Source organism: Oncorhynchus mykiss, chromosome 8, assembly GCF_013265735.2.
Source record: "Oncorhynchus mykiss isolate Arlee chromosome 8, USDA_OmykA_1.1, whole genome shotgun sequence".
NCBI classification, from domain to species: Eukaryota; Metazoa; Chordata; class Actinopteri; order Salmoniformes; family Salmonidae; genus Oncorhynchus; species Oncorhynchus mykiss.
This window is the reverse complement of record NC_048572.1, coordinates 12,431,926-12,457,100: the sequence shown is the minus strand read 5'-3', so window position 1 is coordinate 12,457,100 and position 25,175 is coordinate 12,431,926. Positions and strand designations below refer to the sequence as shown.

Here is a 25,175-nt window from a genome sequence, read left to right as displayed (position 1 = left end):
TAGCGACATCCCAATGATCCCGTATAGCACTCATGTGAGTGTTGTCTCCATCGCGCGCTTGAGACGTCGAAGTACTGCACATGCGCACAGTAGCATCCGTGGTGGAGTTTCATTCATACACAAAGACTCAAAATATCAGGTTGTTTTCTAACAAGGCCATCCATATTCGTTTTTTCCTACATTGATTGCCGCTTTTTGCGGTTTATTAGAGCACAAGGAATAGAAGCCATACAATGAAGAAACGTTATGTGGACGCAAGCAAGCTACGGAAAATGAAAAAGATAAAAATTACGGAGGAGATATCTGAAAGGTATAGTGAGGTGACGCATCGACCGGATGCCGTTGCTTTTGTTGTTGCTAGGCTTTGTGTAATGCGCATCTTCGTCATTCTCACCTGATGTCTATTTTTATCACAATAATTGCTTCTTCCCTTTAGCCTACTCTTGGACGCTGTATGATATGGAAAATGACATTGTGGTTGCTAAATAGGCCTACAAACATTATAGTGGAGTCAACTTGAAAAATAAGCCTTTGCAACTTGATGTGGGTAGTTTTTACAGTACATGATTCAGGCTATCTTCTCTCATTTGAAGGCTAACCATTCAATTATGCTACAATAATCAAACATCGTGTAGGCTATCATTATTATTATTATATGCTCTGACCTTAATAGATATAGGCCTACTTAAACCTATTCGTACAATGTCAGCTTACTACCAGGTAAGCATTTCAGGCATTTAGTTACAGACAGCGTGTCTAGACCAATAGAGAATTCGCGATGTCCGCTTTGTGACGAGACAAAGCGCTGAGGTATGTTCAGTGTATGAATGCACGAACTGGAAGTTGCTCTGGAAAAGCGCGTCTGGTAAAAAGGACTAGAATATACATTTCAATTGAGATCATCTCCTCTTTAATTTCCTTTGTGTGTGTGTGTGGGGGGGTTGGTACCCAGTATCGCGGATGAAACGTTGTCATGGTTACCAAACAAAAAAGGGGTTGATGTAATAACAGTACGCTATGTAGGTGTCGAGCGCACGAACAAAGGAGTTGTTGAAAACAAGACGGGAGTGTAGTCTATAATGAGAGAATGTAGGCATTATCTTATCCAAGTGTCTATTTTCTCCAAGATGATAGCCTATATAAAACTAGGTTGGGTTCCCAAATGTAAAATAATGTAATGAATCATGATTTAGTGATTACATTATTTGCCTAATGAGATGAATCCCTATATGAGTCTATGGATCACCTAATTTAATGAAGCTTTATATGCATAAGTCCGTTTATTATATTTAATGAAGCAAGACTTCAAAATGTTTTGCACACCTTTTACATAAAAGTAACAGTATCTTTCACAGTTTGCCAATATTCCTGCCAAATGCATGATAATAACGGGCTCAGGCCTATATCGTGAGAAATAAGCTACATTTAGCTCTTCCAGTAGATTTAGAAGTTTTTTTAACCTTCAATCACAGATCATCAGCATGACATTTTTACCATTATTCCATAAAATTATAACACACACATTTTACATCAGAAGAGTTTATTTACAAAAAGCTATATCCACCAATTTTCACACTTGTGTTTTTTCATCAGAAATGAATGCTTATGGGTACCAGTATGTAAAATATTACAGTCCTCTTAGATGTATATTGTAATTGGTTTTGTTGCAAAACACTAGACTGCTCTTTCCATGACATAGATTAACTAGGTGAATCCAGGTGAAAGCTATGATACCTTATTGATGTCACTTGGTAAATCCACTTCCATCAGTGTAGATGAAGGGTAGGAGACAAATTAATTGATTTTCAAGCTTTGAGAAAATTGAGACATGGATTGTGTATGTGTTCCATTCAGAGAATGACTGGGCAAGACAAAATATTTAAGTGCCTTGGAATGGGGTATGGTAGCTCACCGGTTTGAGTCAAGAACTGTTAACAGTTTCCGGTGTATATCAAGAACGGTCCACCACCCACCATCTCATATTACTGTACTGATTCATTTTAAAATATATATATTTTAAAATTATGATGTCACAAATGTATCATTTGTACAGCTCGTTACAAAAAAATGTTATTATTTGTATCATTAGACGGTGTAAAACCTTGCAATGCTAACTTTTTATATCTGGGGGTTTTTCAACAACATGTGATTGTTTCATTTCATAGAGACAAACTATCTAGTGATATGTTTCAAACAAATACATGTCTGTCATTGAACAACCCACTGCCATGATTAGATAGTGAAAAAACACACCAGTCTCTTTCCTATGTTCGGTGGTGGTTAATTTCTTTACTATCAAATGAGAAGAGATAAACTTATCACACAAGTCAGAATTATACTTAAACATCTTTAAACACTTATTAATAAGGGAGCAGGTCAATACAACACACACATATAATGTGAATAGATGTAATGCTCTACGATAATGATGGCTGCTCATGGCCGGTCGAAGATTCACGCTCAGATGATTCGTTGAGAGCCCCGAGACAAAAGTACAAAGGACTTTTATAGCTAAGATACACCCCTTTCAACCTACATGACGAACAACAGATATATAGAATGGGTCACAAGGTTAAGATCTGTATGAAAGATACCTATAATACATAGCAGACAGCATCTGCTGTGTCAACAGTTTTCATTGTGTAGAGAGACCAGTGTCTGGCCCCGTGTAGAACTCATGCTCTGGAATGCTCTTTAGGTTCTATCACCCAAAAGACATCGTAAATCTCCTGTCAGGGTTATTTCCCATCCTCAGTAGAACACACATGCAATAGTTAACAAAATACTCTATTCTGTTGGGTAAAACAACCATTTGATGCAATAAAAGTATTATAACATGATCTTGACATTTTTCCACTATAGTTCTTTAAACAAAAAAAACCTAATTTACCAACATTTCTGAAAATGGATATATAGCGTTTTGGAATTAAACTCTTCATATCCTCCTCTTATGCCTGTTTTGCAGCGCTTACACCTTTCTGAAGTTTATGATCGTGTGGACTCTGGTGCTCCTGGCAGATTTTATACTGGAGTTTCGATTGGAATACCTGTGGCCCTGTTGGCTATTCTTCAGGAGCGTCTACACCACTTTCCACTGCCATGGGCTGGTGAGGACTTTATCAGTTATCTTGTGTCCCAAATGGCACCCTATTCCCTATAATATAGTGCACTACTTTTGACCAGAACCCTACTTTTGAAAGTAGTGCACTATATCACAGGGAATAGGGTTCCATTTGGGATGCAACCCTACCTTAATGGTCTACTAGATGGAAGTCAATAACAGTAAAGTATTGAGATCAAAATATTGTTGAAAATAGTTTTAGGCCTTGCAACCTGTTATATAAATGTTATAAACCTGTTATATACCACAGCCATTGTCATCTTGTTCGAAACTCAAGCAGACAGAATAAAATGTAGCTGTCCAACACAGCACCAACATAATGTCTCTCTATTGCAGGTGATTTGTGTGGTGTTTGTGTGTGCGGCGTTCACCCTGGACATCTTTTGTTTCATTTTTGTCCCCCTCCACTGGTTGTTCTTCGCAGCCAGCACCTATGTCTTATTCAATTACATTTGGCACACAGGTAAGTATATCAAGCCTGTTTTACAGCTTAACAATATGTATTGTATTGCCTAGCTGTGGAATGCCTTAGATAAGGATAATGTGGAATGTTATTTAATTGATGTCTAACAAGTCACACGTTTCTGTAAAGAGGTGAAACAAACCATTCCGGTAACAGATGAAACTTTCCATTATGTAAACTTTTACAATTATGAAATCTGACATAATATAAATGATGAAATTTGACGTAATATAAATTATGAAATCTGACATAATATAAATGATGAAATCTGACATAATATAAATGATGAAATCTGACATAATATAAATGATGAAATCTGACATAATATAAATGATGAAATTTGACGTAATATAAATTATGAAATCTGACATAATATAAATGATGAAATCTGACATAATATAAATGATGAAATCTGACATAATATAAATGATGAAATCTGACATAATATAAATGATGAAATCTGACATAATATAAATGATGAAATTTGACGTAATTGAATGTTTCAACCTGTTACATAGAAATGGAACCACATTATGCTGTTTTGTTTGTAAAAGCACAGTTCTGGTGGTAGCTACACTAGCTATGAACATAAGCTTAGTATTTTCTCTTGGTAAGTTGATGATGTTTTTTATAATAATTGATTTATTATTCTCAGAGAAAGGCATCTGTATGTCAACGGTGTCCCTGTGGGTGTCCCTGTGGGTGATGCTGGTGTACACGGATGCTTCGTTGAGGCTCAAAGATCTGAACAACTCCCACGCCAACCTGTCTCATCTCTTCGCCGCGCACTGGTAGGTCGATTGAAACACAAAGCACTTCTCACCAAATATTCACCCTCGAGCAGAATCTTCCAAACAAACCCAGTTTATACGCTGTAGATACTTTCTAAATGCCAAGGATTTTCACAACCGCTTGAATTGAGTGGGTTTAAGCTAACGTCTTAAAATCGCAATGAATCACAAGTGGCGTACTCTGCTCATGCACGTGTTTGTCATCATGACACACAATAATGTAGGCCATTATTTAATATTTATTTTCTCTCTCCTGCTCCCCCCCCCCCCCCTTCCCCCCAGCATTGGCTACCCTGTTGTCTATCTGGGGTTCGACGCCACATGTTACTTCACCAGCATCTTCAAACTGCGGACGCAGAAAGCTGTGCAGAGCGAAAACAACTTCCATATGCACCTCCTGGAACAGTCCCTACCTCTGGGCCTGCAGCTTTACCCCAAGAGCATCACAGACGACAATGGCAGTAAGTACAGCTTTACCCCAAGAGCATCACAGACATCAACGGCAGTAAGTACAGCTGCAAAGGCAGTAAGTACAGCGGAGATTGTGCCTACTGCTCACCCAATGGTAGTACTACTTTGTTTGGTAAGTCAGTTGTTTCCAGGTTAAACCCATTAGATGGGCCCTGGTAAGTCAGTTGTTTTCAGGTTAGACCCTTTGGATGGGCCCTGCCAAGGCAGTTGTTTTCAGGTTAAACCCATTAGATGGGCCCTGGTAAGGCAGTTGTTTTCAGGTTAAGCCCTTTAGATGGGCCCTGGTAGATGGTCCCTGGTTTTCAGGTTAAACCCTTTAGATGGGCCTTGCTAAGGCAGTTGTTTTCAGGTTAAACCCTTTAGATGGGCCTTGCTAAGGCAGTTGTTTTCAGGTTAAGCCCTTTGGATGGGCCCTGCTAAGGCAGTTGTTTTCAGGTTAAACCCTTTAGATGGGCCTTGCTAAGGCAGTTGTTTTCAGGTTAAACCCTTTAGATGGGCCCTGCTAAGGCAGTTGTTTTCAGGTTAAACCCTTTAGATGGGCCTTGCTAAGGCAGTTGTTTTCAGGTTAAACCCTTTAGATGAGCCTTGCTAAGGCAGTTGTTTTCAGGTTAAACCCTTTGGATGGGCCCTGCTAAGGCAGTTGTTTTCAGGTTAAACCCTTTAGATGGGCCCTGCTAAGGCTGTTGTTTTCAGGTTAAAGCCTTTAGATGGGCCCTGGTAAGGCAGTTGTTTTCAGGTTAAACCCTTGAGATGGGCCCTGGTCAAAGTAGTTCAGTACATAGAGAAAGTGGAGCCATTTGGAACTCATATAATGCCAAAGGAGGACATTTTTAGTTAATGCTCCACTTTAATATCTCTATGCGTGTAGGAAGCAGATAAATGTTACATCTCACTGTGAGTCCAATACTCTGTAGCTATATATTGTCTTTGAAATATAGCTCTTTCCCCCTGCAGACTCAAAGTGGAGGCCTAAACCTGAGTCCAGTCAGTACCAGTGTCAGAACGGTGCTGTGGCGTCTGACGAGAGACTCACCATGGACTGCCTCCAGATCCACAGTGGAGTGGAGCAGGGAGGGACCGAGAGGGGTGTGGAGGCAACAACGCTGGGAGACTCAAATCCCCAGCCACCCCCGTCCTCCAAACCCAGAGATCCCCCCACCGACGGTGGAACAGGAGGAAGGTCGACAGGAGGAGGGTCGACTGAGTCTTCGGCCACCACCGAAAATCTACCTCAGGAGGAGCAAGGCGGCAAAGTCCCCCGTGCTGCCAAAAGCTCATCCTCCTCCCCCAAAGCACGCAGGATGTCCCCTGGCGCCGCTAACATCCCTTCGCCTCCTCCCACTGGCAGGTCTGAAAGGAAGCAGAAGAACGGGTCCAAAACGGTCAGCCCCAATCGGCACGCCACAGACAAGGGCCCCGTCGCGCCAAATCCTCACGCTGACCAAATCACTAAGTAGGGATACTCCGCCGCCATTCACTTTGATTTCATTGGCTTTGGAGACACACAGAGAGATGTCTCTTCTTATTCTTTACCTCTCTCTCTATCTCTACCTCCCTCTCTCTCTACCTCCCTATCTCTCTACCTCCCTCTCTCTCCACCTCCCTCTTTCTCCACCTCCCTCTCTCTCCACCTCCCTCTCTCTCTACCTCCCTCCACCTCCCTCTCTCTCCACCTCCCTATCTCTCTACCTCCCTATCTCTCCACCTCCCTCTCTCTCTACCTCCCTCTCTCTCTACCTCCCTATCTCTCCACCTCCCTCTCTCTCCACCTCCCTCTCTCTCCACCTCCCTCTATCTATTTCCCCCTCTCTCTCTACACCCCTTCTCCCTCCCCCTCTCCCCCATTTCCCAGGCTGGAGCAGGAGATGAGGAGGCTGAAGGGTGAGCTGCAGGCCAGCAGACAAGGTGAGCAGGAGCTGCGCAGCCACGTCTGCAACCTGACCAACAGCGAGCACAGCCTGAGGCCCGAGGTGTCTTTGCTCAGGCAGAACAATGATCTGCTCCAGAGCAAGTGAGTGATAACATTGCATTTTATGGTCTATTTTGTTTTGCCTCACATAGTGACCCTAGTGCCCTGTCTGTCTGCCATACACTGTTTTTGGCTCCCCCTGCTGGTTACTAGGCAGGTAGCCTAGTGGGTAGAGCATTGGGCCAGTAAACGAAAGGTCGCTGGTTTGAATACCCGAGCCGAAAAGGTGAAAGATCTGTAGATGTGCCCTTGAGCAAGTCACTTGCTATGGCTGACCCTGTAAAACAACACATTCCATGCACCTCTCTAGTGGATGTGACAATAAAACATTTACTGTTTATAATTATCATATGCACTGACACTCTGTTTGAAATGTTATGTCATGTCCCCCCTCTACCCCACCACCCTCCACATATGGCACTATTACACTGAGTATTGTACTCAAGCCAGGTTAGCACAAGTAAGCAAAGTGGTGCAGTACCTTGATGCAATAATGTGATTATACTAAAATGAAATAACTATGTTAAAGATGCAGTCTGGGATCTTAAGCACTTACAAATTCATAACATATTTTACACATTGGAATTCAAAACATTTCATACAAATTGCCCAAAAAAACAGGACGGAACATGAAATGAATTACGTAGTACCCAATTGTGCAACATTTTCAGGGACCCGTTTTGGCTCGTGAGCACTTCTTTCAAAACTACTGGCTGAAATTATACTTTAGCTTTGGAGAATCACATGAGTGCTACTGAAATCTTTTTCACATTTTGAACCTTCTAACCAATTTAGTGAGAATGGAATGTATTGATTCACATACACCAATGCTGCATGCAAAATGCACCTTATTGGGCCCATAGGGTTCTGGGTACCATGTAGGTTACAGACCAAATAGTCTAGAACAGGGATGGGCAACTTTGATGGGGGTGAGGGCCACCACTAGGCCGCAGTGGCTCATGAGTCTGCGTACCCACAGGCCTCAGGCCTACAAAAGGGGGAATGCGACAGTTGCCCATCCCTGGTCTAGAACATTGTGGTTTGACTCTGTGTTTCAGGATCTTGTCTCTGACCAAGACCAAGCAGAAAGACAAGCAGATCAGCGCCGTGCTAGAGAAGAAGACCAGAGCAGAGACAGAGGCCAGGCTCTCCATAGAGAAACAGCTGGCCGAACTCCAGGCTCACAAACTAGAGGAGGCGGCCATCTTAGCCCGTAGTAGTCTACCAAACAGGTATGGCACTCACTCTCTCACCTTCCGCCATTATATTGTATTCAAATGCATATAAATGTATGACTTGCATGTAACGCAACAACCTTTACCCTCAGATGCTATTGAGGCTGCGTACCAAATGGCACCCTATTCCCTATGTAGTTCACTATTTTTGACCAGGGCCCATAGTACTATGGTCAAAAGTAGTGCACACTATATACAGTGCCTTCAGAAAGTATTTATACCCCTTGACTTATTCCACATTTTGTTGTGTTACAACCTGAATTCAAAATGGATTCAATATTCTTTTCTCACTCATCTACACATAATACCCCATAATGACAAAGTGAAAACATGTTTTTTGAAATTTTTGCAAATTTATTGAAAAAGAAATAGAGAAATCTAATTTACATACTGTAAGTATTCACACCCCTGAGTCAATGCTTTGTAGAAGCACCTTTGACAGTGATTACAGTCTTTCTGGGTAAGTCTCTAAGAGCTTTCCATACCTGGATTGTGAAACATTTGCCCATTATTATTATACACATTCTTTAGCTATGTCAAATTGGTTTTTGATTATTGCTAGACAACCATTTTCAGGTCTTGCCATATATTTAAGTAGATTTAAGTCAAAACTGTCACTCGGCCACTCAGGAACATTCACTGTCTTCTTGCTAAGCAACTCCAGTGTAGATTTGGCCTTGTGTTTTAGGTTATTGTCCTGCTGAAAGGTGAATTCATCTCACAGTGTCTGGTGGAAAGCAGATTGAAACAGGTTTTCCTCTAGGATTTTGCCATGATCATTGCTCTATTCCATTTATTTTTTTATCCTGAAAACTCCCCAGCCCTTAACAATTACAAGCACACCCATGGCATGATGCAGCCACCACTATACTTGAAAATAGGGAGAGTGGTACTCAGTAATGTGTTATTTTGGATTTTTCCGAACATAACACTTTGTATTCAGGATAAAAAGCTAATTGCTTTGCCACATTTCTTTGCTGTATTACTTTAGTGCCTTGTTGCTAACAGGATGCATGTTTTGGAATATTTTTATTCTGTTCAGGCTTCCTTCTTTTCACTCTCTCATTTAGCTTAGTATTGTGGAGTAATTACAATGTTGTTGATCCATCCTCAGTTTTCTTCTATCACAGCCAAACTCTGTAAGAGTTTTAAAGTCACCACTGGTTTCATGGTGAAATCCCTGAGCGGTTTCCTTCCTCTCCGGTAACTGAGTTAGGAAGGACGCCTGTATCTTTGTAGTGCCTGGGTGTATACCCATCCACACTTCACCATGCTCAAAGGGATATTCATTGTCTGTTTTTACATTTTTACCCCTCTACCAATAGGCGTCGTTCTTTGCAAGCATTGGATAACCTACCTGGTCTTTGTGGTTGAATCTGTGTTTGAAATTCACTGCTCGACTGAGGGACCTTACAGATAATTGTACGTGTGGGGTACAGAGATGAGGTAGTTATTTAAAAAATAATGTTCAACACTATTATTGTACACAGAGTGAGTCCATTCAACTTATTATGTGACTTGTTAAGGACATGTTTACTCCAGAAATGATTTAGACTTGACATAACAAAGGGGTTGAATACTTATGGAGCCAAGACATTTCAGCTTTTCATTTTGTATTAATTTGTCAAACTTTTATCTCAACTTAATACATTTTAAATTCAGGCTGTAACACAACACATTTTGGAAATAGAGTGAATAATCTGAAGGCAGTCAATGTTCCAGATCAGGGGTTCTCAAACTTCTCAAACTTTTTGGAGTCTGAGAAAATTCATCAGGGACCCTCATAATCAAAACACAAAAAATAGCATACAAAGAGTTTTACTATGACTTCGGTAGTGCAAGGCCAGACTAACCAAGTTTCAGGCCCTGGGAAGGAACATTTTAAAGGCCTGCCTCTTGGCATCGGAGCGAAAATGTTGGAGTTTTCAAGCTGAAATTACAGTGCATTTATGTATGGAGAATTATTCAATACAAGACCTTGAAAAAATATAATTGGTGGAGTACTGTGGATACCAATAACATTGTGACCCTCCCAGGCCCATGTTGCCCAGGGTTAAGAACATACGTTGTAGATTAATAATATTGCATTGTATTGTATAGAGCACCCTCTAAAGTTATTTGGATCGCTTGGCCAAAATGAATTTCATCTCTTGTTGTTAGTAATATTCATTAAAAAAACATTTGAGATCTGACAGCGGACCCCCTGCAGTACCTCCAGGGATCCCTGAGAACCCCTGCTCCAGAACCTAATTTCACCAACACTTGCTTTTCTTTCTTTTATTTGCTGTACTATTAACTTTCTTTTTATTGCAGCCGGTAACAACAATCATAGTAAAAAAAGCATAATATTTAGTGAAGTATAATATTTGTTTTACGCAAACAAAATGCCCCCCCCCCCCCCCCCCCCCCAAAAAAAAAATCACAAGATCGCTTGCTGTTGATGTTGTCCTGTTTCTTTTGTCTTTGGACTACCCCACCTCCCCAACCACCTCCCAACCACCTCCCCAACCACCTCCCCAACCACCTCCCAAATCCCACAAATAAGCAGCACCTCTCTGACCACCTGAAACAAAGCATGTACTATTCTCTCTATCTTCCACCACACTAGGCAGGAACACTCTGTGACCCTAATGTTAAGGAAAAAAGAAAAAGATCTAGAGACAGAGTACAAACAACTACAGCTGGAGAGTCAAGGGAAAGAGGGCCGTCTAATAGCTCTAGTGAATGAAGTGGAGGTAAAAACAAAAAAAGTACTACTCTTTCACACGAGTGGGTTCCGTACGAATGTACGTGTCGAGTTTGTGAGTTTTCACGTCTTGCTCGTTGTTGAAGTGATACTCCGTTGTCTTGTGTTTTTGGATATGCCGTTTTGTAGACTTGTGGCTTGTTGCGTGTGACTATCTGTGTCATTATTTGTGTTTGTGGATTTGAGTAGCAGGAAATGGTGTTTGGGCCGGTGCTTTGAGGACTTTCAGATCTTCAGTTTTGTTTGTGTTGGCCTGAACTCAACGTACTGTAATGTGGGAACTTTGTATTTGCATTCATCGATACTGTATGCTAACTGTATTCGTTTCACATATATTTAATATCTTGTTGTTTGTGATTATTGTTTTCTTGTGGTGACATATACATCATGAAGCATGCAGACATTGCAGAGGCAGAAGCCAAGTCTTTCATAAAACATTGTACATCTTAAAGTGAATTCATCATAGGTTACTAGTTAGTTATTTAGTAATACAACCCAATACAACTGTTACTACTTCCACTTAACTTGTGAATATCTAAAAACCTCTTTTACAAAAAACAAAGAAAGAATCATGTCCTTAGAGCGTTTAAAAAAATATTCAGCTCACATTGTTTTTTGAATGGCTGGCCATCCACCAATCCACCATCACTGTTGGAAATAGATATTGTGGTCATGTGGTGCATTGGTTCCCGAACTGGGGAAATTGGCTTTCTAATGAGGGCGTTGCAATTCTTCAGCACTCAAAAAAAATGCATTCTACAAGTTTGGGGAACCAAAGCACATCCTGTTAAAAGCACCTCAGAATGACTGCTAAACCACCAGGGTCATGTTCAGTAGGACACACGTTTAAAACGGAAAACGAAACCAATCGTTTCTTTTTGGACAACTCCAGGCACAACCACCACCTTACACTCAATTCCAAACCGTGATCTCCTGTATCGTACCTACTGAACACGGCCCTGTTAGTCCACGCTCCTTTGTTAGCCTGACATCCAAACTGAATTCGCTACGTTTCACCATCGCTTCGCTTTACAACAACAGTGAAATGTAGCTTAATCCATTTGGGTGCCAACCAGTCTGCTTCTATGTAGCCCTGGGGCTATTGCGAGTGTCTCTCTCCCTGATCCCATCCCAGGCCTTGGGGAAGTATCGTTATGTGGAACAGGAGGAGCAGGATGTGCTGCTCTCTGCCCTGTCAGCCCTGCAGGACAAGGCTCAGCACCTGGAGTACAACCTGAGCGCAGAGACGCGTATCAAACTGGACCTGTTCTCAGCCCTGGGAGACACCCGCAGGCAGCTGGAGATAACACAAGGTCCCCCTCCCCATTTATGTTAAAGCGCTATATAATCATTTTATAGCTTTATAGAATTATGTTATAGCTCTAGACTTATGTTATAGCTTTGTAGAATTGTGTCATAGCTTTATAGAATTATGTTATAGGTCTATAGAATTATGTCATAGCTTTATAGAATTATGTTATAGCTTTATAGAATTATGTTATAGCTCTATAGAATTATGTTATAGCTTTATAGAATTATGTTATAGCTTTATAGAATTATGTTATAGCTCTATAGAATTATGTTATAGCTTTGTAGAATTATGTTATAGCTCTATAGAATTATGTTATAGCTTTGTAGAATTGTCATAGCTTCATAGAATTATGTCATAGCTTTGTAGAATTATGTCATAGCTTTATAGAATTATGTTATAGGTCTATAGAGTTATGTCATAGCTTTGTAGAATTATGTCATAGCTTTATAGAATTATGTTATAGGTCTATACAATTATGTTATAGCTTTATAGAATTATGTTATAGCTTTATAGAATTATGTTATAGCTTCATAGAATTATGTTATAGCTCTGTAGAATTATGTTATAGTTCTATATAATAATGTTATTGGTCTATAGAAATATGTCATAGCTTTATAGAATTGTTTTATAGCTTTGTAGAATTGTCATAGCTTCATAAAATGATGTTATAGCCTTACAGAATTATGTTATAGCTCCATAGAATTATGTTATAGCTTTGTAGAATTATGTCATAGCTTTATAGAGTTATGTTATAGGTCTATAGAATTGTGTTTTTAGCTCTGTAGAATTATGTCATATCTTTCTAGAATTATGTTATAGGTCTATAGAAATATGTCATAGCTTTATAGAATTATGTTATAGATTTATAGAATTATGTTATAGCTCTGTAGAATTATGTCATGGCTTTATAGAATTATGTTATACGTCTATAGAATTATGTTATAGATTTATAGAATTATGTTATAGCTCTGTAGAATTATGTCATGGCTTTATAGAATTATGTTATAGATTTATAGAATTATGTTATAGCTCTGTAGAATTATGTCATGGCTTTATAGAATTATGTTATACGTCTATAGAATTATGTCATAGCTTTATAGAATTATGTTATAACTTTATAGAATTATGTTATAGGTCTATACAATTATGTTATAGCTTTATAGAATAATGTTATAGCTTTATAGAATTATGTTATAGCTTTGTAGAATTATGTCATAGCTTTATAGAATTATGTTATAGCTCTGTAGAATTATGTTATAGGTCTATATAATTATGTTATAGCTTTGTAGAATTATGTCATAGCTTTATATAATTATGTTATAGCTTTGTAGAATTGTTTTATAGCTCTGGAATTATGTCCAAGCTCTATATAATTATGTCATATAAATATGTTATGGCTCTATAGAATTCCATCATAGCTTTATATAATTATGCTATAGCTCTATAGAATTATGTCATAGCATTATAGAATTATGTTATAGCTCTATAGAATTATGTTATAGCTTTATAGAATTGTGTCATAGCTCTGTAGAATTATGTCATAGCTTTATAGAATTATGTTATAGCTTTATAGAATTATGTTATAGCTTTATAGAATTATGTTATAGCTCTGTAGAATTATGTCATAGCTTTATAGAATTATGTTATAGATTTATAGAATTATGTTATAGCTTTATAGAATTATATTATAGCTTTGTAGAATTATGTCATAGCTTTATAGAATTATGTTATAGCTCTGTAGAATTATGTTATAGTTCTATATAATTATGTTATTTGTCTATAGAACTATGTCATAGCCTCATAAAATTATGTTATAGCTCTGTAGAATTATGTCTTAGCTTTATAGAATTATGTTATAGGTCTATAGAATTATGTCATAGCTTTATAGAATTATGTCATAGCTTTATAGAATTGTGTTATAGCTCTGTAGAATTATGTTATAGTTCTATAGAATTATGTCATAGCTTTATAGAATTATGTTATAGCTTTATAGAATTATGTTATAACTTTATAGAATTATGTTATAGGTCTATACAATTATGTTATAGCTTTATAGAATCATGTTATAGCTTTATAGAATTATGTCATAGCTTTATAGAATTATGTTATAACTTTATAGAATTATGTTATAGGTCTATACAATTATGTTATAGCTTTATAGAATAATGTTATAGCTTTATAGAATTATGTCATAGCTTTATAAAATTATGTTATAGGTCTATAGAATTATGTTATAGCTTTATATAATTATGTCATAGCTTTATAGAATTATGTTATAGCTTGGTAGAATTGTCATAGCTACATAGAATTATGTCATAGCTTTGTAGAATTATGTCATAGCTTTATAGAGTTATGTTATTGGTCTATAGAATTATGTTATAGCTTTATAGAATTATGTTATAGCTTTATAGAATTATGTTATAGCTTTATATAATTATGTTATAGGTCTATAGAATTATGTTATAGCTTTATAGAATTATGTTATAGCTTTGTAGAATTATGTCATAGCTTTATAGAATTATGTTATTGGTCTATAGAATTATGTTATAGCTTTATAGAATTATGTTATAGCTTTATATAATTATGTTATAGCTTCATAGAATTATGTTATAGCTTTATAGAATTATGTTATAGCTTTGTAGAATTTAGTCATAGCTTTATAGAATTGTTATAGCTTCATAGAATTATGTTATAGCTTTGTGCAATTATGTTATAGCTCTATAGAATTATTTCATAGCTTTATAGAATTGTGTTATAGCTTTGTAGAATTATGTTATAGCTCTGTAGAATTATGTTGTCTGTCTATAGAATTGTTAAAGGTTTATAGAATTATGTCATAGCTTTATAGAATTGTGTTATAGCTCTGTAGAATTATGCCATAGTTCTATATAGCATTTATTTGGCCGATTGCCAATTTGAGATATGCACGTGTAGCTTGAACTTGAATTTAAATCTTGCATTGATATCAATGGAAGATTTGCTTGAATATTCCAGTTATACTGTATGCCCGATTATTATGTGAGGATTTGACACTGTAAGGAGAGTTCAGATACAGTAATTCAGTGACTTCATAAATTATATTTTTAATCTATAACTCCATCGCTTATCGTGACTCTACTGTACCTCTGTCCCACAGGAAAAGTACTCAAGCAGGATAAGGAGATTGGCGAGATGAAACGCAAGATCGCCGAGGTCATGGCTGTCAGTCCTGGCATGTCCTTCATGACGCCGCGGCCCGCCGTACCGCAGTACCTCACCAAGTTCCTCAACTCAGAGCGCTATGTGCTCAACCCACGGGCGCTGATGTACCAGTGTCTTAAGAAATAAGAATCCACCACGACTTGTTGAAAACATGCGGTAGACCATCTTAAGCCTTCTCTTGAGCAGGGCTCCGCCTGTGCGGTCACTTGTAACACGTCTATCTCCTAGAAACGGGAGAGCACCCAAGAGACTTCCTGGTTGTGGCGATGATGTCACAGTGCTCAACAACATTCTCAGTCTCAAGGATTTGTATACGGTAGTTCTCACCAAACATAAACTGTCTGAGATGATTACCTTCTCAGTAACATTCCAGAAATCATTGACGAGGTGGGAAACAAAAAAGCCTTTGGCTGCTTCACAGGTGCTTAATTCACAAAGCAAATATTCCTCAGTCTTTCCTCTGAATAAGTATTAGAGTTTAGAGGACTTGTGAGATTACTGACGCCTACGGCGATGTGTTAATGTAACATTGAGCTCCCTTGGCTACAGTAAATATGACATTTCATAGATGCTTGTCCGTTTGGACACTGTTGGCTTTTCAATTCAGAATCCTGACACAATGTACCGTGTAATGTGATTTGGGTTGAGCAAGATTAGGTTGGAAGAGAATTGGGCTGTCTGAGCTCACTCTTAGCAACTCTGTCCTTATGTCGTTGTTTTCGGTTTCTCTCTCTTATTCATTTGCCTTATATTGATGGGCAACGTTTATTCAATGCATGTATTGCCAGTGGACAAACCCCTGGCCTTGATTATAAAACTTTTGGGTCCTTTGGACAGTGTCACTTCAAGTTAAAGGATGATCAGGTCGTACCAGACCTGGGTTCAAATACTATTTGAAATCAATACTTCCTTGAGCTTGTCTGGAACAATTGAACCAATAGCTTAGTTGCAAGAGTTCAAACCCAGACCATCTGGGTTTGAACTCTTCGAGACAGACTAAAGCAAACACTACAGTATTTCAAAGATTTCAAATAGTATTTGAACCCAGATGTGGTTGACACCACTGTACCATTTACCAGTCATGTTAAGTAATCTGAAAATTGATATCGTCTATAAAAGTTGGGCAGCGTTGTGAATAACATGGATATAACATGGAATTTTGTGGACCAAAAATTGTGTAGCGATGTGCAAAATTACCCGTAAATTGAATGTGCCTATACACATTACTTTCTAAATATGAGGTAAAACACTATTTAATGTGAGACAGTAATGTGTTTGAATTGAAGTGATATGTAATGTTTTTGTAGTCTTTTTTACACACACACACACACACACACAAACACACACACACACACACACACACACACACACACACACACACACACACACACACACACACACACACACACACACACACACACACACACACACACACACACACACACACACACACACACAAAATGTAAAGAATTTGAAAACACACCCCGAATTGTTTTTCAAATTGATGAATACTAATGAAATTGATCTTACCATTTTTTGGTCTCTTTTTGTTAGAATTCATGTTTCCCGTTTTCTATCGAAACAATACTTTTTAGGCTTGATGTACTTTTCACATGGAAGTTTGCTGCTTTAATTTAGTAAATCAATGTTTCTGTCAGCATGACACTGGTGTGTGTAATACAGTACTAGTTGTTTGGGCACAATGTCATTGGTGACTAAAGATTGTGCAGTACATAAATATTATAGTTCAAGGGCTCCAGCTATTCTTACTATTCTGATGAAACAGTTGATAATAAAAATGTACACATTAACCAGTTACCACAGAACCTGATTTTTCTTAAGTTTGAAATTCACTGCTTGACTGATGGACCTTACAGATAATTGTATGTGTGGTGTACAGAGATGAGGTAGTCATTCAAAATCATGTCAAACACTATTATTGTACACAGAGTGAGTCCATGCAACTTATTATGTGACTTGTTAAGCCCATTTTTACTCCTGAAATGATTTAGACTTGACATAACAAAGGGGTTGAATACTTATTGAGCCAAGACATTTCAGCTTTTCATTTTGTATTAATTTGTCAAACTTTTATCTCAACTTAATACATTTTAAATTCAGGCTGTAACACAACACATTTTGGAAAAAGCGTGAATAATCTGAAGGCAGTCAATGTTCCAGATCAGGGGTTCTCAAACTTTTTGGAGTCGGAGAAAATTCATCAGGGACCCTCATAATCAAAACACAAAAATAGCATACAAAGAGTTTTACTATGACTTCGGTAGTGCAAGGCCAGACTAACCAAGTTTCAGGCCCTGGGAAGGAACATTTTAAAGGCCTGCCTCTTGGCATCGGAGCGAAAATGTTGTAGTTTTCAAGCTGAAATTACAGTGCATTTATGTATTGAGAATTATTCAATACAAGACCTTGAAAAAATATAATTGGTGGAGTACTGTGGATACCAATAACGTTGTGACCCTCCCAGGCCCATGTTGCCCAGGGTTAAGAACATACGTAGTAGATTAATAATATTGCATTGTATTGTATAGAGCACCCTCTAAAGTTATTTGGATCGCTTGGCCAAAATTAATTTAATCTCTTGTTGTTCATATTCATATTTTTTTAATGAGATCTGACAGCGGACCCCCTGCAGTACCTCCGGGGATCCCTGAGAACCCCTGTCCTTAGAGCGTTTAAAAAAATATTCAGCTCACATTGTTTTTTGAATGGCTGGCCATCCACCAATCCACCATCACTGTTGGAAATAGATATTGTGGTCATGTGGTGCATTGGTTCGCGAACTGGGGAAATTGGCTTTCTAATGAGGGCGTTGCAATTCTTCAGCACACAAAAACGAGTATTAAAAAAAATGCATTCTACAAGTTTGGGGAACCAAAGCACATCCTGTTAAAAGCACCTCAGAATGACTGCTAAACCACCAGGGTCATGTTCAGTAGGACACACGGTTTAAAACGGAAAACGAAACCAATCGTTTCTTTTTGGACAACTCCAGGCACAACCACCACCTTACACTCAATTCCAAACCGTGATCTCCTGTATCGTACCTACTGAACACGGCCCTGTTAGTCCACGCTCCTTTGTTAGCCTGACATCCAAACTGAATTCGCTACGTTTCACCATCGCTTCGCTTTACAACAACAGTGAAATGTAGCTTAATCCATTTGGGTGCCAACCAGTCTGCTTCTATGTAGCCCTGGGGCTATTGCGAGTGTCTCTCTCCCTGATCCCATCCCAGGCCTTGGGGAAGTATCGTTATGTGGAACAGGAGGAGCAGGATGTGCTGCTCTCTGCCCTGTCAGCCCTGCAGGACAAGGCTCAGCACCTGGAGTACAACCTGAGCGCAGAGACGCGTATCAAACTGGACCTGTTCTCAGCCCTGGGAGACACCCACAGGCAGCTGGAGATAACACAAGGTCCCCCTCCCCATTTATGTTAAAGCGCTATATAATCATTTTATAGCTTTATAGAATTATGTTATAGCTCTATAGAATTACAGTACCAGTCAAAAGTTTGGATATACCTACTCTTTCCAAGTTCTTTATTTTTACTATTTTCTACATTGTGGAATAATAGTGAAGACATCAAAACGATGAAATAACACAGAATCCTGTAGTAACCAAAAAAGTGTTAAACAAATCTAAATATATTTTATGTTTGAGATTCTTCAAAGTAGCCACCCTTTGCCTTGATGACAGCTTTGCACACTCTTGGCATCCTCTCAACCAGCTTCATGATGTGCCTTGGTGTGCCTTGTTAAAAATGTATTTGTGGAATTTCATTCCTTCTTAATGCGTTTGAGACAATCAGTTGTGTTGTGAAGAGTTAGGGGTGGTATACAGAAGATATACCTATTTGGTAACAGACCAAGTCCATATTATGGCAAGAACAGCTCAAAGAAAAATAAAGAGAAACGACAGTCCATCATTAGTTTAAGACATGAAGGTTAGTCAATAGGCAACATTTCAAGAACTTTAAACGTTTCTTCAAGTGTTGTCGGCAAAAACCATCAAGTTTTGTGATGAAACAGGCTCTCATGTGGACAGCCACAGGAAAGAAATACCCAGAGTTACCTCTGCTGCAGAGGATAAGTTCATTAGAGTTACCAGCCTCGGAAATTGCAGCCCAAATAAATGCAGTATAGAGTTCAAGTAACAGACACATCTCAACATCAACTGTTCAGAGGAGACTGTGTGAATCAGGACTTCATGGTCGAATTGCTGCAAAAAAACACTACTAAAGCACACCAATAATAAGAAGAGACTTGCTTGGGCCAAGAAACAGGAGCAATGGACGTTAGACCAGTGGAAATCTGACCTTTGATCTGATGAGTCCAAATTTGAGATTTCTGGTTCCAACCTCTGTGTCTTTGTGTGACACAGAGTAGGTGAACGGATGATCTCCGCATGTGTGGTTCTCACCGTGAAGCATGGAGGAGGAGATGTGATGGTGTTTTGCTGGTGACACTGTCAGTGATTTATTTATAATTCAAGGCACACTTAACCAGCATGGCTACCACAGCATTCTGCAGCAATACACCATCACATCTGGTTTGCGCTGAGTGGGACTATAATTTGTTTTTCAACAGGACAATGACCCAACACACCTCCAGGCTGTGTAAGGGCTATTTGACCAAGAAGGAGAGTGATGGAGTGCTGCATCAGATGACCTGGCCTCCACAATCACACGACCTCAACCCAATTGAGATGGTTTGGGATATGTTGGACCGCAGAGGGAAGGAAAGGCAGCCAACAAGTGCTCAGCATATGTGGGAACTCCTTCAAGACTGTTGGAAAATAATTCCAGGTGAAGCTGGTAGAGAGAATGCCAAGAGTGTGCAAAGCTGTCATCAAGGCAAAGGATGGCTACTTTGAAGAATCTCAAATATTAAATATACATTGATTTGTTTAACACTTTTGGTTACTACATGATTCCATATGTGTTATTTCATAGTTTTGATGTCTTCACTATTATACTACAATGTAAAAAATAGGAGAAATAAAGAAAAACCCTTGAATGAGTTGGTGGGTCCAAACTTTTGACTGGCACTGTGTCATAGTTTTATAGAATTATGTTATAGGTCTACAGAATTATGTTATAGCTCTATATAATTATGTCATAGCTTTATATAGTTATGTCATAGCTTTATAGAATTATGTTATAGGTCTATAGAATTATGTCATAGCTTTGTAGAATTATGTCATAGCTTTATAGAATTATGTCATAGCTTTATAGAATTATGTTATAGGTCTATAGAATTATGTTATAGCTTTATATTATTATGTTATAGCTTTGTAGAATTGTCATAGCTTCATATAATTATGTTATAGGTCTATAGAGTTATGTCATAGCTTTCTAGAATGATGTTATAAGTCTATAGAATTATGTTATAGCTCTGTAGAGAGGTTGGAATCAAGTATGATGCCAAGGTACTTAAAATCAGATACCACCTGGAGCTTCTCCCCTGACATATAGACATCTGGCTCAGTAGCATCTGTTGCCCTCTTTGTGAAGAACATGCAAACAGTTTTTTTCACATTGAGATGCAAACACGAGTCACTGAGCCACTTTGTAACCTGGACCATTACAGTAGTGAGTTCTTGTGCAGCTTGTTGTTTGCTCTTTGCATGCACATATACGTATCACTGTATCATCTGCATACATTTGAACTTCAGACCCAGTACAGACAGAAGGCAGATCATTAATGTACAGGCTGAACAGCAGGGGCCCCAGTATTGACCCTTGGGGCACGCCCACATCATAGCTAAGAGTGGGCGACAGCTCATTGCTCACTCTGACACACTGAGTTCTGCCTTCAGGGTATGATTTCATCCATCTCAAGGCATCAGGGGAAAAGTTGAACTTGGACAATTTTGTGATGAGAATCTCATGGTTAACAGTATCAAAAGCCTTCCTTAGGTCCAGAAACACAGCCCCAACAACGCCCCCTTTGTCCATCTTGGACTTCACATTTTCCAGAAGAAAGCAGTTGGCCGTTTCTGTGGAGTGTTTCGCTCTGAAGCCAAACTGCATGGAGTGTAATGTGAAGGGGCTGTTGTTGAGGTGGGCAATCAGTTGTTCTGCTACACACTTTTCAACAACCTTTGACACCACAGGTAGTATACTAATGGGCCTGTAGTTACTCAGGTCGGCAGGGTTGCCTGATTTAAAGATGGCCGTTATTATGACCGACTTCCATACCCTTGGAAACATCCCGAGACCAATAGATGTGTTGGTGACCTTAGTAATGGGGCCAATGAGTGACTCTTTGTAGTTTTTAAGAAAGGTAGAGTCCAGCCCAAACACATCTTTGGCTTTAGAGTTCTTTAGTGAGCTAATCACCTTGTTCACCTTTGACTCAGAAACCTCCCTTATGATGAAGACAGGTTGAGCGTCATTCACTAGCACTGAGCCCAAGAATCTAGTGGAGGGGTTCTGTGTCAGTACCCTGACAGAGTCAATAAAGCAGGAATTGAAGGCGATTGCTATTTCGACTGCATCCTGTGTTAGATTGTTATTCACCATGATTTCTAATCTTTTTGCAGTGTTACTATGGTCTTTCCCTGTTAACTTCTTTAGATTCTCCCAGATCAGTTTAGAATTTCCCTTTGCTTCACCAATTATGTTAATAAAAAAGTTGGCCTGTCTGATTTCTTTCATCACCTTATTTCTCAACATGGTAAACCTACGTCTGTCATGCTCTGATTTGGATTTTAGGGCTATTTTTAGAGCATAATCTTGTTCTTTCATCAATTTCCAGATTTCTCCATTTAGCCAAGGAAGAGTGCTCTTTTGGCCAGGTTTGGATTTGATTTTCTTTAGGAAACCATTTATTGTAGTCTGGATTGTGGATAGAAAAACTTGACTATCAGCTTCCACGTCTGTATAGGACAAGAGATCATTCCAGTTAATTCCCTTAATTGCGTTTTCAAAATAGCTTAATTCACTCTTAGGTATTCTTAGTTGATCCGGCTTTCTAACAGTAGAAAGGTTAAACCTGCTCTTAGACAGCTTTCTGGCTATAAGTGTCAGATTATGATCAGATAGCCCAGTAACCATATTGAATGATTTAGTCACTCTCTCTGGTTTATTACTGAACACCAAATCAATCTGTGTTTTAGAACAACAAGTCACCCTGGTTGGCCCTTTAACTAGCTGTGTAAGGTCAAAGGTATTAGTGATCCGTTTGAGGGTTTTCCTACAAGACTTGTCTTCATAATTAATGTTAAAGTCTCCCATTAAGTTTACCTCTTTCCCAAAGTCACATTCCCTAAGCATGTTATTAAACCGATCAAAAAACACACTTTTGGTGGAAGGTGGCCTATACATTCCAATAAGGGTAAAAGACATTTGGGGAGACAGCGTAACGTTCAGGCCAATACATTCTAGTTCATTATCACATGACCACTCAATTTGTTTACATCGGATATGTTCTTTAACGTAAATCATCAGACCCCCTCCTCTTCCTTCAGTCCTGTCTCTCCTGAAGACATTGTAGCCAATCACAATCAAAGCAGCATATGGAGAGTTTTTATGGAGCCATGTCTCTGAGAGGCAGAGGAAGTCAAGGTTGGAGTCCGTGAGTAGATGTTGAATTTGATCACTTTTTGGAATGACACTACGAATGTTCAAGTGCCCCCCTAGTAGTCCCTTGGGTTTAGCTCGTGGGTCCCAGATGACTCGAGAGTGATTGACACATTGAAAAAAGTAAAATTTTCTGTGTTTTCTGACGGCTGGGTTTAGCTCATTTTGTTTCGTTAGCATTGTCATAGCTTCATAGAATTATGTCATAGCTTTGTAGAATTATGTCATAGCTTTGTAGAATTATGTCATAGCTTTATAGAATTATGTTATTGGTCTATATAATTATGTTATAGCTTTATAGAATTACGTTATAGCTTCATAGAATTATGTTATAGCTTTGTAGAATTATGTTATAGGTCTACAGAATTATGTCATAGCTTTATAGAATTATGTTATAGCTTTGTAGAATTACGTTATAGGTCTATAGAATTATGTTATAGCTTTATAGAATTATGTTATAGGTCTGTAGAATTATGTTATAGCTTTGTAGAATTATGTTATAGTTCTATATAGCATTGATTTAGCCGATTGCCAATTTGAGATATGCACGTGTAGCTTGAACTTTCACTTAAATCTTGCATTGATATCAATGGAAGATTTGCTTGAATATTCCAGTTATACTGTATGCCCGATTATTATGTGAGGATTTGACACTGTAAGGAGAGTTCAGATACAGTAATTCAGTGACTTCATAAATTATATTTTTAATCTATAACTCCATCGCTTATCGTGACTCTACTGTACCTCTGTCCCACAGGAAAAGTACTCAAGCAGGATAAGGAGATTGGCGAGATGAAACGCAAGATCGCCGAGGTCATGGCTGTCAGTCCTGGCATGTCCTTCATGACGCCGCGGCCCGCCGTATCTCACCAAGTTCCTCAACTCAGAGCGCTATGTGCTCAACCCAAGGGCGCTGATGTACCAGTGTCTTAAGAAATAAGAATCCACCATGACCTGTTGAAAACATGCGGTAGACCATCTTAAGCCTTCTCTTGAGCAGGGCTCCGCCTGTGCAGTCACTTGTAACACGTCTATCTCTTAGAAACGGGAGAGCACCCAAGAGACTTCCTGGTTGTGGCGATGATGTCACAGTGCTCAACAACATTCTCAGTCTCAAGGATTTGTATACGGTAGTTCTCACCAAACAAAAACTGTCTGAGATGATTACCTTCTCAGTAACATTCCATAAATCATTGACGAGGTGGGAAACAAAAAAGCCTTTGGCTGCTTCACAGGTGCTTAATTCACAAAGCAAATATTCCTCAGTCTTTCCTCTGAATAAGTATTTGAGTTTAGAGGACTTGTGAGATTACTGACGCCTACGGCGATGTGTTAATGTAACATTGAGCTCCCTTGGCTACAGTAAATATGACATTTCATAGATGCTCGTCCGTTTGGACACTGTTGGCTTTTCAATTCAGAATCCTGACACAATGTACCGTGTAATGTGATTTGGGTTGAGCAAGATTAGGTTGGAAGAGAATTGGGCTGTCTGAGCTCACTCTTAGCAACTCTGTCCTTATGTCGTTGTTTTCGGTTTCTCTCTCTTATTCATTTGCCTTATATTGATGGGCAACGTTTATTCAATGCATGTATTGCCAGTGGACAAACCCCTGGCCTTGATTATCAACCTTTTGGGTCCTTTGGACAGTGTCACTTCAAGTTAAAGGATGATCAGGTCGTACCAGACCTGGGTTCAAATACTATTTGAAATCAATACTTCCTTGAGCTTGTCTGGAACAATGGAACCAATAGCTTAGTTGCAAGAGTTCAAACCCAGACCATCTGAGTCTTCGAGACAGACTAAAGCAAACGCTACAGTATTTCAAAGATTTCAAATAGTATTTGAACCCAGATGTGGTTGACACCACTGTACCATTTACCAGTCATGTTAAGTCATCTGACAATTGATATTGTCTGTAAAAGTTGGTCAGCGTTGTGAATAACATGGAATTTTGTGGACCAAAAATTGTGTAGCGATGTGCAAAATTACCCGTAAATTGAATGTGCACACATTACTTTCAAAATAGGAGGTAAAACACTATGTAATGTGAGACAGTAATGTGTTTGAATTGAAGTGATATGTAATGTTTTTGTAGTCTTTTTTTACACACACACAAAATGTAAAGATTTTGAAAACACACCCTGAAATGTTTTTCAAATTGATGAATACTAATGAAATTGATCTTGCCATTTTTTGGTCTCTATGTTAGAATTCATGTTTCCAGTTTTCTACTGAAACAATACTTTAGGCTTGATGTATT

General features: G+C 38.7%; 1 protein-coding gene across 2 annotated transcripts; it reads left to right on the top strand.

The window, feature by feature from the left end:
• Positions 1-86: 86 nt before the first annotated feature.
• Positions 87-17,123, top strand: si:dkey-12h9.6 (macoilin). Of its 2 annotated transcripts, XM_036984795.1 has the most exons (11): positions 88-310; positions 2,966-3,107; positions 3,458-3,584; positions 4,240-4,375; positions 4,658-4,836; positions 5,801-6,299; positions 6,699-6,857; positions 7,874-8,047; positions 10,659-10,785; positions 11,932-12,109; positions 15,245-17,123. In XM_036984795.1, the coding sequence occupies exons 1-11, from the start codon at positions 234-236 to the stop codon at positions 15,433-15,435; spliced, it is 1,989 nt and encodes a 662-aa protein (XP_036840690.1). In that variant the 5' UTR covers positions 88-233; the 3' UTR covers positions 15,436-17,123. The 2 variants fall into 2 exon arrangements, 1 of the variants encoding a protein (XP_036840690.1); XR_005052778.1 differs by lacking the exon at positions 10,659-10,785 and having other exon boundaries at positions 87-310; positions 15,245-15,377.
• Positions 17,124-25,175: the final 8,052 nt, after the last annotated feature.

Coding starts and splice junctions, on each gene's coding strand:
- si:dkey-12h9.6 (XM_036984795.1), top strand. CDS start 234: ATGAAGAAACGTTATGTGGACGCAAGCAAGCTACGGAAAATGAAAAAG. Junction 3,108..3,457: donor CTTTCCACTGCCATGGGCTG/GTGAGGACTTTA, acceptor TCTCTATTGCAG/GTGATTTGTGTGGTGTTTGT. Junction 6,300..6,698: donor CACGCTGACCAAATCACTAA/GTAGGGATACTC, acceptor CCCATTTCCCAG/GCTGGAGCAGGAGATGAGGA.